Source organism: Colletotrichum siamense (assembly GCF_013390195.1).
Source record: "Colletotrichum siamense strain Cg363 chromosome Unknown KSG_Cg363_contig05, whole genome shotgun sequence".
NCBI classification, from domain to species: domain Eukaryota; kingdom Fungi; phylum Ascomycota; class Sordariomycetes; order Glomerellales; family Glomerellaceae; genus Colletotrichum; species Colletotrichum siamense.
In genome coordinates, this window is record NW_023501018.1 from 4,637,547 (window position 1) to 4,651,808 (window position 14,262).

General features: G+C 52.3%; 5 protein-coding genes across 5 annotated transcripts; 2 read left to right on the plus strand and 3 right to left on the minus strand.

The window, feature by feature from the left end:
• Nucleotides 1–475: 475 nt before the first annotated feature.
• vrtL-1 (Efflux pump vrtL) lies at nt 476–2,073 on the plus strand (the record flags this gene model as incomplete). The annotated part of the gene is made up of 2 exons (XM_036640645.1): nt 476–692; nt 752–2,073. 2 exons carry the CDS (start codon nt 476–478, stop codon nt 2,071–2,073), a joined length of 1,539 nt encoding a protein of 512 aa, XP_036494225.1.
• A 467-nt stretch (nt 2,074–2,540) lies between these two features.
• On the minus strand, nt 2,541–3,885 carry CGCS363_v008797 (La protein-like protein; the record flags this gene model as incomplete). Its single annotated transcript, XM_036640646.1, has 3 exons — nt 2,541–2,691; nt 2,746–3,536; nt 3,598–3,885. The coding sequence occupies 3 exons, from the start codon at nt 3,883–3,885 to the stop codon at nt 2,541–2,543; spliced, it is 1,230 nt and encodes a 409-aa protein (XP_036495169.1).
• A 256-nt stretch (nt 3,886–4,141) lies between these two features.
• CGCS363_v008798 (uncharacterized protein) lies at nt 4,142–4,327 on the minus strand (the record flags this gene model as incomplete). The annotated part of the gene is made up of 1 exon (XM_036640647.1): nt 4,142–4,327. One exon carries the CDS (start codon nt 4,325–4,327, stop codon nt 4,142–4,144), a length of 186 nt encoding a protein of 61 aa, XP_036494899.1.
• Nucleotides 4,328–4,993: 666 nt separating this feature from the next.
• CGCS363_v008799 (37S ribosomal protein NAM9) lies at nt 4,994–6,586 on the plus strand (the record flags this gene model as incomplete). The annotated part of the gene is made up of 2 exons (XM_036640648.1): nt 4,994–5,512; nt 5,585–6,586. 2 exons carry the CDS (start codon nt 4,994–4,996, stop codon nt 6,584–6,586), a joined length of 1,521 nt encoding a protein of 506 aa, XP_036494901.1.
• Nucleotides 6,587–8,096: 1,510 nt separating this feature from the next.
• Nucleotides 8,097–9,949, minus strand: CDC3 (Cell division control protein 3; the record flags this gene model as incomplete). The annotated part of the gene is made up of 4 exons (XM_036640649.1): nt 8,097–8,732; nt 8,782–9,248; nt 9,309–9,581; nt 9,757–9,949. 4 exons carry the CDS (start codon nt 9,947–9,949, stop codon nt 8,097–8,099), a joined length of 1,569 nt encoding a protein of 522 aa, XP_036494875.1.
• Between the last annotated feature and the right edge of the window lie 4,313 nt (nt 9,950–14,262).

Consider the following 14,262-nt stretch of genomic DNA (forward strand, 5'->3'; position numbering starts at 1 on the left):
GAGGAAGCGTGAGCAGACGACTCGCGGCAAAAACAAGGGTTGCTGTGTCAGCGTTATATCAGCTTGATAATAGGTTTCGGAATACCTTCAGCCCTAGAGCTAAAAGAGTGGAAAAGATAAGCATTGACGATTCGGCCGAAACGTGTATAGGGATGGATGGGGTTGCCCGCCGAAGGGTGTCAACAGGATGAGATATGTCCAGGGTACCTTCACGAAGGATCATGGCCGCATGTTTGATCACTTTTGGGCAATAATTGAAAGTCTTGTCTCATGGTCTGTTTCTACGCTGGTGAAAAGTCTCCCTCCAATGCACCTCTGATGTTGTTGCATTTATGCGTCCACCAACGCTGGAGTCATTCGGACAGAAACACTTCGCCAGTTTGTTTCTATCAAATGCTGCATACCTATTGTGTTGGGACAAGAACCCCCAGAAGACCCAGAGCAGTTGAAGCCTGAAGAAACACCACACGCATCAATGAAGCAAGAAGGAAACGAAGCTGTGGTAGAGCATGCGCGCTCCTCAGTTGAGGTCTTCTCTGCTCCTCCTGAGCTCGACAGGCACTCGACTGGAGAAGACTCAGTCGCTGCTGAAGACAAACGAGAGCCCATTCTCATCACATGGGATGGGCCGAACGACCCCCGCAGCCCCAAGAATTGGCCTTCAAAAAAGAAATGGGCAGCAGTATTCTGTGGTAAGTTGGCTTGAACTCAGGACATGACCGTCCATGTACTCACAAATCACCGTCAACAGTCTCATTCTACACCCTCCTCTCGCCAGTGTCCTCATCCATGGTCGCGCCCGCCCTGGAAGCAATAGCCCACGACCTCACCATTCCTTCCGCCTTTGAACAGATCCTCGTCCTCTCTATCTTCGTCCTCGCCTACGCCCTTGGGCCCCTCATCTGGGGCCCTCTCTCCGAGCTGTACGGTCGCATCATCATCCTCCAGCTCACAACTCTGCTCTACATGGCTTTCAATCTCGGCTGCGGCCTCGCCACCACAAAAGCCCAACTCATCGCCTTCCGCTTCCTCGCAGGCTTCGGCGGCTCGGCGCCCATGGCCGTTGGCGGCGCCGTCTTTGCAGACCTCTTCAACGCCGAGGAGCGCGGGCGGGCTATATCGATCTACTCGCTCGCGCCCCTGCTGGGCCCGGCCATCGGCCCCATCGCGGGCGGCTTCATCACGCAGGAGACCACCTGGCGCTGGATCTTCTACAGCACCACCATCTTCGCGGGCCTCGTCCAGGGGATCGGCTTGTTCGTGCTCCAGGAGACTTGCGCCCCGGTCCTTCTGGTCCGCATTAAGAACCGTCTCGTCAAGGAGACGGGCAACACCGCCCTGCACACCGAGTTCGACAACCCGGAACGCACCGTCATTCGCGCCCTCGCTGGTGCTCTCACACGCCCCTTCCGCCTCTTCGGCACACAGGTCATCATCCAGGCGTTGGCCGTGTACATGATGTACCTCTACGGCATTATGTACCTCGTCCTCTCCACCTTCTCGGCCCTCTGGACGACAAGGTATGGAGAGTCGACCGGCATCAGCGGGCTGAACTACATCTCGCTTGGCCTCGGCTTCTTCCTCGGGGCTCAGACATGCGCCAGGTTCCAGGACCGCGTCTACATCGCTCTCAAGAAGCGCTATGTCCCCGATGGCGGCCCTGGGAAGCCAGAGTTTCGCGTGCCGATGATGGTTCCTGGGGCGGTTCTCGTGCCTGTTGGGTTGCTGATGTACGGATGGTCTGCGCAGTACAAGGCCCATTGGATCCTACCCAACCTTGGCGCGGTGCTGTTCAGCGCGGGCGTCATTGTAGGGTTCCAGGGCATTCAGGCGTTCTTGGTCGATACGTACACGAGGTATGCCGCGTCTGCCATCGGCTCGGTCATGGTGCTGAGAAGCGTTGCTGGGTTTGGGTTTCCGTTATTTGCACCGGCTTTGTACCATAGGCTGGACTATGGATGGGGGAACACGCTGCTGGCATTGATTGCCGTCGGTATTGGTTTGCCTGGCCCTATTCTATTGTGGGTGTTTGGGGAGCGGCTGAGAAAGAGGAGTCAATTTGCCGCTGGCTGAGGATCCTCTCATCGTTGTCGTAACTCGAGTATCAATAAGGATGCACTAACTAAAAGGAGTTGGCTGATTTCCGCAATCATCAAGCGTGGATCCTGACAGGAGGCAAGCAGCGTATAAGTGGTACAAATATCTTGATTGACTATGATGACACCGCAAAAGAGCCGCAAGTCTACTTAGCAGAGCAGCTGGCATTCTTGCACTTGCGACTCCAGACAGGGCACACAGTGAGGCGTTATTGAAGTAAGGCCACATGCTCATGCTATTTCATAACAACCAGACCTCTAAGCCAGCTACCTAAAGCCAAGTTCCGTGAACGCCATAGACCGTTTGCCCTTCATTTTTGTCGAACGGGCAGGTGAAGCCAAAATAAATCGATTCCCGATAGAGTGCTTTTGTAAGTGGTATCTCGTTCTTTTTTCAGATAGAGTGTGCCGTTCGCGAGGTTGTTTCCATTCTTCTCACATAACCTATGCGGCGACCTCAGTCTTGGTGTCGACCTTCTTCGCCTCGGGCTGAGCAGCGGCTCCGTCATCTTCACGGGCGCGCTTGCCGTTGTTGTTCTTGTCTTCCGCGACGGGCTCGCCCTTGTCGTTGGTGGCCTGGATAGTAGGCTTGCCGCTGTAATGGAGGTTAGTAAGATAGTCAACGGCCAAGTTTGGGGTGAAGACATACGCGTTGCGGTCGTTGCCGCGCTCATTGGGATCCCTGCGGTTCTCGTTGTCACGTCCGCCCCGGCGATCACCGCCACGGCCTCTGCCACGGCCTCCACGGCCACCGCGACCTCCACGGCCTCCCCTGAAGCCGTTCTTCTGGTCGTTGTCGCGGCGCTCCCTCCAGTTGTCCTTGTTGTTGTTGCCGCCACGGCCACCCCTGCGGTTGCCATCCTTGCCGTCCTTGCCCTCAAAGAAGCGGCGCGACGTGTTGGGCTCGAGCTTGCCAGCGTGGATGAGGGCGCTCTTCTCCTTGACGTACTCGGTCTTGGGCATGATCTTCAGGTCGTGCTCCTTCCACTGGGGCTTGGGGTCGAGGGCGAGGAACTTCTGAGCGGCCTCCTCATCGGGGAACTCGACGAACACGGAGCCCTTGAAGAGCTTCTCCTGGGTACGGCGGAGACGGACAGAGTTGATGGGGCCGAACTTGGTGAAGAAGGCCTCAAGGTCGAACTGAGTAGAGGGCTCCTCGTCGCCGAAGCCCTTGACGTAGACGCAGCGAGCGTTGAACCTATCGTTACCAGGGGTGTAAGGCTGCTTGCGCTGGATCGTCTCCTCTCCCTCCTCGCCAGCAATCACGAGGGCGGGACTCTCCTTAAGAGCAGCGACAACGGCGGAGTAAGGCTGGAAGCGGCGCATGCGCTTGAAGGAGGTGATGGTCTTGAGGGGAATGGCCTTGTTTTCGAAGCCACCAGTGAGCTCCCACAGGTACTTGTCATGGGGCAAGTTGCTATCTGACAGGTAGAACTCGACCTTTTCGCCAAAACGTTAGCTCGTTTGTCAACGACAGGCATCCTTGCAGAGAGCGCCTTACCTGCTTGCGGATCTCCGCCGGGTCATCTGTTTCCTTGAGGAGCGAAGCATCAAACTTGACGTTGTTCGAGTGGTTCTTATCGTCGATCTTTGCAGTCGTCTTGAGGACCTCAGGCTCCTCCTTCTTCTCCTCGGGCTTCGCCTCGCTCTCTTCAGGCTTGGCCTCGGCCTCGGTCTTAGCAGGCTCCTCGGTCTTCGCAGGTTCCTCGACCTTCGCGGTCTCCTCAGCCTGGGCGGGCGCCTCAGCGGCGACAGCCTCGATGGGCTTGGTTTCCTCGGCGGCGCTCATTGTGTGGCGAGTCGAGATTCAAGTTGGAAAAAAGTAGTCTGCACGAGGGACAATTAACGATGAAATTCCTCAAAAAAGAAGTACTCGGTCGGGAAACAATGACTCCGTCGCGTATGACTGGATGAGTAACACGGCGAAAGGTGAATTGAGGCTGGGAAAGGAGGAAGAATATTATGTGGCGGGGTACGGTCCTCGACCCCAAAGAGTCAGACAGCAGGGTAACGTGAGTAATTCGGAGACAGGAAAAAAAGAAAGCTTACAGTTTAACAATCGGACCAATGCGATTCGGCGACCGTGGTTCGAGACGTGGGTGAGGGAGAGAAACAAGGCTGTGTTGCTGAAGAAAAGTTGCTTCGTTTCTCGTGTGGATTTTATTTGGCAGCGCGAGAAAGCAGAGAGCAGGCCGTTTCCCCAGCGAGGATTTTGCGACGAGAATTCGCATGCACGAGCAACAGCTCCAGTTTCTGCCGCAGCAGGTTGCGCGCATTCGATGCACACCGCCCGCAGCAAGTCCCACTTGGTAAGGTGGGGAGACTGAAAAAATTGACCACACGGGTGGCAGGTGAAAGGTGAATCGCGAGAGGCGCCGGTACGTACCAGGACCACCCCATCCAGGGACTCTTGCTCCAAACACAAGCCCAAGACTTTGCTGCTGCCTTAGGTAAGCCAACGAGAGCTTTCCACCCCTCAAGCGCGCGTTGTGGGATGTGCGGTACGTACCGAATTCTTGTGTGCGGGAGATGCCGTTCCATCACCAAAAATTCGGTCTCGACGTCTCGTGCTCCTGAAGCTGTCGCCATCCCTCCGGCCCTACGAGTGCGATCACGTCCCCGTCGACACCACAACTAGCCCAAGATGAGAGCAAGAAAGCCGAGGTGGTACAGCCTTCAGGCCATGGTATGACCCCGAACAAACCATATTCCCCCTCGCAGGAGCGTCAATTGAAGCACACACAACTTGCGAGGCCGCCCTCCTCGACCTCTACCTCATGCGATGCTTCTATCTATACCACGCCGCACACAACACCCTGGCTGTAAACAAAAACCGCTGACCACTATTCTACCGCCAGAAAGTCCGCCAGTCATGGAACAAATATAATCTATACAACATGCTGATGACAAGGCTCAAACCTTTTCGCTTTAAGCAAACTCATTTCCAGCAAAAATGGGCGGCCAAGTCACTCACCCGAGGCTACCACGGCGCCAACATCAAGGAGTCCGACTGGTCTCGCATGTTCTCTCGCCGCCTTTACTCTGCCGTTGACATGCCCCCGGCCTACCTCGCCAAGTACGACGGCTCCGAACAGGCTGGCGGCCGCGGTTCCGGCCGCAGAGACCTGGATGTCAACGCCGGCTCGTTCTCCCGCTCCGAGAAGGAGCGCAAACAGCGCATCATCTCAGACAAAGAGGACAGTCTTCCTTGGGTCCATCCCGTCCAGGCCAGGAGGGACGACTTCGCAGAACTCCTAGGCAGACCCGTTAGGCATATGACGCCCTACATGCAAATGGCGTTTGCGCCGCTCGAGAGGAGACTAGACGTGGCCATCTTCCGTGCCATGTTCGCCAGCAGTACCCTCCAGGCGAAGCAATTCTGCACACACGGCGCCGTCAAGGTCAACGGCAAGACGGTAAGCTTTCCCAGTCGCGTTGCACACACTCGACTCGGCCTTGACGACGACTAACACCGCCCCTCTTTTCAGATGCGCTATGGTGCCTACCTCCTGAACCCAGGCGACATGTTCCAAGTCGACGTAGACTCCGTTCTCTATGCCACTGGCCGACCCAAGACCCCCTTACACGCAAAGTGGCTCGCCGGCGAAGACTATGAAACTCTCCGGGCTGCAAAGAGGGAGGAATACCGTAACAAGAACGACAGCTCAGAAGCAGCTGCTGAAGCCCCGGCTGAGGCCGAAGCCGAGGCCTCCGAAGAGAAAGTCGAGGCTGAGTCTGCAGCCAAGGCCGAGGGCGAGGAAGCAGAGGGTGAGGGCGAGGGCGAGGTAGCCAAGGCCACAGAGGAGCTCACCGAGGAGCAGCGCGCCGCGCAGCAGAAGAAGCAGCTCAAGGGCCTCATCAGCTCCGCCAAGGCACTCCTCTACGACGGCAACGGCCTCAACCCTCGCAAGAAGCGCCAGCTCCGCGCCTTCACGAGCGAGGTCAAGCGCGCCCTCTCCCAGGCCGGCCGCACCGCCGAGAGCGCCACCATCAGCCCCGACAACGTCATTGACCACCTCTCCTCCATGCTCAAGGACTTCAAGCTGGAGGGCAACCAGGTCGAGGCCATCACTTCCCCTGAGCAGGAGCAGCAGCAGCAGGAGCAGCAAGAGTCAGAGAAGGCGGAGCAAAAGGTCAGCGCCAAGAAACAAGAGACCAGGGACACCATCAAGGAGCTCATCACCAGCGACGAGGTGCGCGAGGCTGTCAAGGGCCTGTCCCTGGCCGAGCAGACGGCTCTCGCAAGCCTGCTCCGCACCAACGCCGAGAACCCCATCGACGAGTCCAAGCCGTACTGGACCCCCTGGGAACCCCGCCGCTACATGACCCCCTTCGCCTTCATCCCTCGCTACCTCGAGGTGAACCAGAACATCTGCGCCGCCGTCTACCTCCGCCACCCCGTCGCCCGTCGTGGTTTCGCCGAGGTGCCCACGCCCTTCTCTTACGAGATAAACCAGCTTGCCTTTAACTGGTACTTGAGGAGGCGGTAGACGCTTTGTTAATGATGTTTGGTTGGTGGATGAAGGACGTGGCGGTGGCATCGCCCCTGAGGAAGGGTCCAGGCGGCATTGTACAACAGGATATAGACCCCGAGCTTCTACGACCCGAATGTCAAGGCTTAGACGTAGTCTTATATGTACATCATCTTTGGTAGAGGAAATGAAAGACTCTGCCCTTCTCCACGTTGCTTTCAGCTCACCCTCGAATCTATTGTCCCTATGTTGTTGATCATGTGCTACTCGATATTTATTGGTCGTCATCGACATACTCTGCAGAGGACGGAAATCTCCTGTTCGTTTCTAGCATAGACACCGCCCATTTTGCCGGAAACTTTCATGTCCTACGACGAGAAGTTTTCAGACGTCAAGTAGTAAAAAAATGGTAGAAAGACAGCGATGGCAGACACGACGATAGAAGAGGTCACGAGGATAGGGACGAGAGTAGAGACACCGGGAATACAGGCGCCATGGTAGTTGAAAAACGCTCCGCCCAGCTAAATGTTTTTGCCCTAGATGTTCATCGCACTCAGGGTCTTCGGTTTTCTTAGGCGGATTGGAAGGCAACGAGCGTCAACTACGAGACATCAGTCAGGCACAGGCAAGGACACGAGGAAAGCGTCTTGACAATACTAACCTCAAGTATAGCTGATTGACCTGGAAGGGTTTAGGAATCACGACGATAGAGACGGCAAGATAGACAAATTCTGGGAAACAACCCTTTTCGAACCACACAGGAACTAAGCTAACAAAGAGAGTAGACGTCAAGGAAATCAAATGCCAAGTAAGTGAAGACGCCTGTCATGCCAGACCGTCTCCTACCCCTCCCTCTCCGTGACCTCATCCGAGTAAAATACAACATCAAGGGGTAATTTGCTAGACATAAGTGGGCTCCTCCATCCAGCGTGTGCCTCTACCCGCTCACCACATTGTGCGTCCACAGCGAGAGATATTAGCTGGTTCGACACCAGAAGGCGGCAAGAGTATTGAGCGTGGCGTCATAGATTATAAGAAAACCCTATTCCGAGTGGCAAGTCTTTGCGAAAGAAATGAAACCACGAGGATACTCTGCTAGCGCAAATGTGTTCGCCCAACCGACCCCATGTTTCTCCCCGAGGTCCTCCTCTCCCATGTCCGCCACAGTATGATAGGATGCGGCAAGTAGGACTACTGTTCCCGAGAACGCCTCATCGCCAGAATCAAGCCTCGCAGAAGCAATGACTCCTCGTGTTTGCTTTCGCGTCTTTCCCTCCATAGTCGGCATCAAAACCCCTTGCACGACTGCTTCGCAAAGACTTTTTGGTGATGTTGGGTTTCCGTAAGTGATTAGATGAGGGTTGTGATTAAAAGAGGTCGAGAGAAAAAGGGGTGATAAGAAAGAACAAGAAGAGAACCGACAAAGAGGCGCGTTGTGCTGGTATTGTATGGGCATCATGGGTACTTAGACATGGGTCGTAGAAAGAAGAATGCGAACAAGTGGCGTCAAGAGACCGGCAAAGAAGTCTTAGCGGAGCGAGAAACCCTTCCGCTTGCCTTCCTTCTCGATGGGCCGGCCGCTTTCGACCCTTTGCTTCTTCTCCTCGAGCTCCATGCGTTGGCGCTCGAGCTGCTCCTTCATCTCCCTGTGGCGTGAGTAGAGCTCCTCTTCGCTCTGCTTCAGCTTGCTCTCCTTTTCGGCGACCTTCTGCTGGAAGACCATCTTCATCTCGGCCTCCATCTTGGCGAGCTTCTGCTCGTGCAGGTGGCGCTCCTCCTCCTGCTTGACGGCGGGGTTGACCTCCTTGAAAACGCTGGGGTCCTGGGACACGCCCATGCCAATGAGCTTGTCGGTACGGTAGTTCTCGTACAGGCTGTTGTTGGTGTGCTCCTTGAGCTCCTCCATGTGTGTGCGGATAAGCATCTGGCGAAGCTTGACGAAGTCGCAGTGCTCCTCGTTGTCGACCTCAATCACACCCCAGGGGTATGAACGGCCGCGAACCTTGCGTCCATCCGCGTTGGTGATCTCGTTGGTAGCACCGACAACAGCGAACGGGACCTTGGACATGATTTCGTTGTTCTCAGCAATGGTCTCCTCATCATCGAGCTCGTAGCGAGGGCCCTCGAAAATCTGGATACCGTGGTACTTGATGTCGGACAGAATCTGGAGAGGTTAGATTTTGAGCTGTAGGGGGGGGTTGAATGGGACATACTCTGGACTTGAAGTTGGCAATCTCCTCGTCGGTAAGGGTGTCAGCCTTAGCAATGACGGGGATCAGGTTGACCTTGGTGTGAAGGCGACGCATGACCTCAATGTCGAGAGGCTTCAGGGAGTGGCCAGTGGGCTGGATGAAGAAGACACAGGCATGGATGCGGTTGTCAACGATGTTCATGCGATTGACCTTGTTCTCGGCGTCGAGGTATGCGTCGTAACGCTGCTCGATGTTGTCGACAATCGGGCGCCACGACTCGTCGTTGTTGACGAAGTCGCCAAAGCCGGGGGTGTCGACGACGGTCAGACGGAGGCGGACGCCAGCCTCCTCAATGTCGGCGCTGATGGACTGAATGGTAACAGTCTTCGGGATAATGTCGAGGCTAGGTCCCTTGCGCTCCTTGGGAGGGTAGAGGGAAGTGTTGAAGAGGGTGTTCACAAGGGTGGACTTTCCGAGGCCAGATTCACCTGTACGCCACTTGTAAGGGAGTGTTCGAGACGAAACGAAGCTGTCTAGAAGAGACTTACCAACAACCATGACGTTGAAGTTGAAACCCTTGCGGACACTCTTGCGGTGCCATTGGTTAGGCAGGTTAGCGAAGCCGACATAGCCCGTCAGCTTGCGGCGAACAATGTTCCTAAGATCGCTGGAAGGCGCCGCCATAGGGGGCACAACACCGCCAGCTAAGGACGCGTTAGAAATGGCTTCTTCGATCTCGTTCGCAGAAACAAGCTTGCCGGCGGGGGGCGACGCCGGCGCCGCCGAGGGCGGCGGGGAGGTAGCAGGAGAACCTTCGGAGGCTATTTATGCAATCACGTCAGCGCTCATGCTCGTACCGTAGTAACGAGTGGTAAGTATGTTTGGCAAGGCATAGGCAAGAGGATCTTCTCTAACCCGGTGGCCGTTCAGAGACTTGTCTGGCGGGATCGTCGTTCTCTTTGCCAGGTTGTGAAAGCCGACTAGCGGACGACGGACCGGGCTGTCCGTCGCTGTTGGGTTTACCCACGTCGAGCATGGACCGAATGATTTGAACCTGTGTCGTGGGAGACGATCCTGCGTTTGACTGCTGTTTGTTTTTCATTGTGAAATCGGCGTCCGTATCTCTCCACCCGACGGTCTTGCCCTTGCCCTTGCCGTCCTTGGAGGGCTGGTCCGAGTTGTAGATCATTGTGTATGTCGTTTTGTTTGGGTACTCTGAGTAGGGCAGGTTGATATCTCTGGTCTACCAATAAAGGACCAAAAAAGGGGAAACCAAGAAATGGTAGATGGTGGAACGAATGTGGTCGGGTAACGAGAAGTGAGGTGATGTTGTTGAGAGATCCTGAAACTCGAACGATCCGGAGCGGGAGGTAGAAACAGTCCAACGAGGCCATGTGGTCGTCGCTTGCCGCAGATAGATCCAGTATCCTCTTGCCTCGCCTTGCCATAGTCTCACAATCTTCGTCTCCGGGAAGGAAGGGGGCTTACCCATATCGAATACGCGGGGAGCAGTCAAGGTTGAGAAGGAATTGATCGAGAAGAAAAGTCTGGGGAGCGGAAGAAAGAGTTAGCTATGCCGCAAAGATGGAAAAGGCTCGAGGGAAACAGAGATGGAGTAAGGAGGTGAGGTGGACAGGGAGGAGGATGATCGGGGGCAGAAGGACGTGAGCAGACCGCGCGGCAGCAAGATCAAGCCAGAAGGTCGAAGGAATGGCGCGAGCAGAAGAGATGGGGTGATGGGATGGGATATTCTCCTGCCTCGTGGTCCCATGGCAAGAGGTATTCGCAGAGAAATCGTGAAGGAAACACGTACGTACCTGGACGTCTACGGAGTAGTCGCGTGTCAAGGAGTGTCGCAGAAGGGGAAAAAGGTTAACGAGAGAAAGGGGGCAGCAACGTCAGGTGATGGCGATGGACTGCAAAGGACAATTGGGGTGGAAATTTCTCGAGCCCTGAGGGAAGAGATACTGACGATGCTCGAAGCAGTATCGATGATGTCGAAGAGGAAGGGAAGAATCACAACCTCAGGGAGAGAGAGTGTGGTGGTTGCGAAAGGTGTGAGGTTAGGTAGAGTAGGTCGGTCAGGTAAGGTAGGACGACGAAGGTACGACTACGTTTTAGGTGGAAGGGGAAATTTGGGGTGCGACGGGGACAGGAAAGATTTGGGCTGTGCGGTGCGACCCCGTCCCGTTTCTCCCACGGTGGCAGACAGTGCAGAGCAGGTGCAGCGTCCCTTCCCTTTCCTCCCCGGTCCTCCTCCCGTTCACGCTGCTGGTGCTGCTGCTGCCGCCGCTACCTAGGTACCTAGGGACCTTGGGACCTTGGACGGCTGCACCTGTGCTTCGGCTCCCGTTCGCTGCATGAGGTGGTGCTGGCAGCGCAGATGCTGCAGCGAGCTGCCCTTCTGTTTCCAGTGGCATCGTCTGTGTACAGGGACCAGCATGTGCTGTAAAGGTTGGGAGGGTGGCCTGCTGCTGGCCGCTGCGTGGTTGACGAGCACGTTGCTGTTCCCTTCTCGCTGGGAGCAAAAGGGGGTTGAGCTGTTCTAATCCCAGTCTGGCTAGCTTGGTTTGGGTGGGGTAGGTGACAGGGGTATTGGATGGAGAAAGAGAATTAGAGACCGGGGCTGCCTTCATTGAAAGCCTCTGATTGGTTCAGGAGTGGAGGTCGTAATGAAGCATCAGGAAAAAAAAACCGCCAAAAGGAGGCCCTTGGAGATTGAGGACGACAGACTCGAATTTCATGAGGACGGGGGAGATTTGCTCGGTTGACCCTGTGGTTCACAGATGGTTCACAGATCACATAGCAGACGGACACAAGCAACGGTTGTTCAACGGAAGACCCGACTTGTCGTTCTAGATGCTCCTTCTTCCCATAGCCAGCCATCAGTTACCTTACCTTGAGAACCCCTTTATCATGCCTGTGCTTGGGCGGCGGACTACGCGATAATCTAATCCTGCTCTGAATTCGTACACGGCATGGCCTTACCAGCATGTCTGCTCCACTCTCATAGTGTTTGCCGGCAATGGGGGCCAACGGAAGAAACAATCTGGGGCGTTTGGGCAGCCTAGGCTTTAGCCTCCCTCTACGGACGACGTACGGATACCCTCTGGGCTCTGCCACTTGCGTAAGGATACCCAACAATTCAATTCGCAGGTGTCCGTGATGGCTTGCGACAATGACAGGTGAACCGTCAGGGTGAAACCACAAGCACCGGTTGAGTTTTTCAGAGCCGCCTTCTGTGCTGTGTCCCATGTGCATTGGTGGCCGATGTGCATAAAGTCCTTGCCTTTAAGGTACTGTCAACAATGCGAGCAAGCTGCAAACTTACGTATTCGGGCTTTGGGAATGGGACGAAAATGAGACGGCCCAGCTGCTGGCTAACTCTGCTGTACTCTTTGACGAATGCCTCTGGCCGCCGCCATTACTGAATCCCACTGCCCACCTCTGGAAGTTAAGTCGCCTCAATGTTAGTAAGGCAGGTAGCATGTTCTGCTGGCGTGTGGCAGCAGACGCGCTCTGATTAGGCGTTCGTGAGTGTGGCGTCTGGTCGCATTGAGAGCCAGGAAAGCATCAAACCGACCTCCAATTTCCACGTCTCAACTATGAGGCGCTCTATTCAGTACCCCTATATCCCCTATTTAGCACTAACTTAAGCCTTTTTAGGTAGTTTATAGGTATTATAGCTATAGAAAGTACTTACTACTTTATAGCTACTTAAACTATCCTTATACTAAATATTTTATGGCCTCTGGCCAGCTACTGTGACTTTTACCTGGAACCTGTACTGCAACGACCTCCGACTTCACCCTTCAGCTAACGGCCTACTGGTCACGTGATCCCAGCTTCGGCCCCATTTCCCCTACACGCGCTTAGGTGCGCTATCCATCAGATAATCTCATCACCTTTAACGTCACTTTAATAATAACTTCACAACTTTGACTAGGTTTAATTACTATAGACTTTCTCTAGCCTTCTAACCTATCTACTGACCCTCACGTACACCCTCTATTAGCTTAGCTGTCTTTTCCGCTACCTATACTGTATTCTATATTTATTAGTAACGCCTGCGATTTAGCTTAGTTAACTTACTAGCTATGCTGCCCTACTAAGGATGTTATTAAAGTAGGCGTAAATACTAAGATTAGTAGTAAATACGTCTATATTATTAAGCGAGAGGCTTTACTGAAGTAAGCAGGTAGCTTCTACGCTATTACTACTAAGGTTAGCTTCTAGGACCTTAAGGTAAGACCTAGCTATAGCTATTTAGTCCCTAGGGCTCTATATATTAAAGGGTGTTATCTTACTGATTGCTATAAGCTTAGCCTTATGGTTAGTATTAATCTTAGTATTTTAGGGCGTGCTTTAGGTAAAGCTTTGCGGTATAAGATCCTATAGATTAGGTAGGATGGAATATATTGTGAAGGAATCTAGGTAGTTTGCTTAGTGAGGAATAGGCTTGAGGCTTAGCGTGAGTAGCGTCTTAAGTATGTAGCTAAGATAAGCTTTTCTGTAGCTAAAGACCTTGTGAAGCCATCTCTGCGCAGCATAAGTTACGCAGGTGAGGCTATTAACCTTACTAGCAACAAAGCTATTATTAATAAGGCTAACAGCTACAATAGTATATACGTCTAGCCCAGATACTTTCGCTTAGCGAGTTAGGGTCGGCGCGGGCAGTTATTCCGGACCCTTAGGTATATATACTGTGAAGCTACTAGACTAAGCACTAACTGAGGTGCTTTTACTACTTTTTCCCCTACTGTGAAAACCCCTACTAGGTAGGCTTAAAACTTCCTCAACATACTAAATATTTTATATAATAGTTATATAAATACTAGTAGTCTACTTAGAACGTGTGAATTTATTATTTTATTAATAATTAACTCTCTATATATAATCTAAATACTATAGTATTAATATTATTATTAAAATTATCTATTTTTATATTACTACTATATTATAACTATAAATCTTAAAGTATAAAGTTTTAATAATCTTATTAAAGTAGTTTATTAATACTAAAAAACCTATAAGTATAGCATAATTAAAGCTTAGTTATATTTAAATATATATAGTAAGAAAGTTTAATAAAAGCTTAATTATAACTATAGAGGATATTTTAAAAAAACTATAGTAATATAGTAAAACTTAAAGATTAATAAAACTAGTTATAAGTAGTTAGTATAATTTTTATTAGTTCTTAGTAAGTAAGTAATAACTATACTTAATAATTAATATAATTATTTACTTATTACTAAGGAGTTAAAGTTATAAAGTTAAGCTTTCTATAAAATAGCTATTACTAAAGTAGCTAGTAGTAAAGAAGTAAAATATATTTATATAGAAGCTCTCTTAAAGTTAAATAAATTAATAGTATAAGATATTATAATATAGATAAATAAAGAAGTAGGTATTAAGTATATATAGTTAAAAAATATATATAATATATAGTAGTAGCTATATTATGAGAAGTATAACTTTCTCTTAACTACTTAGATATTT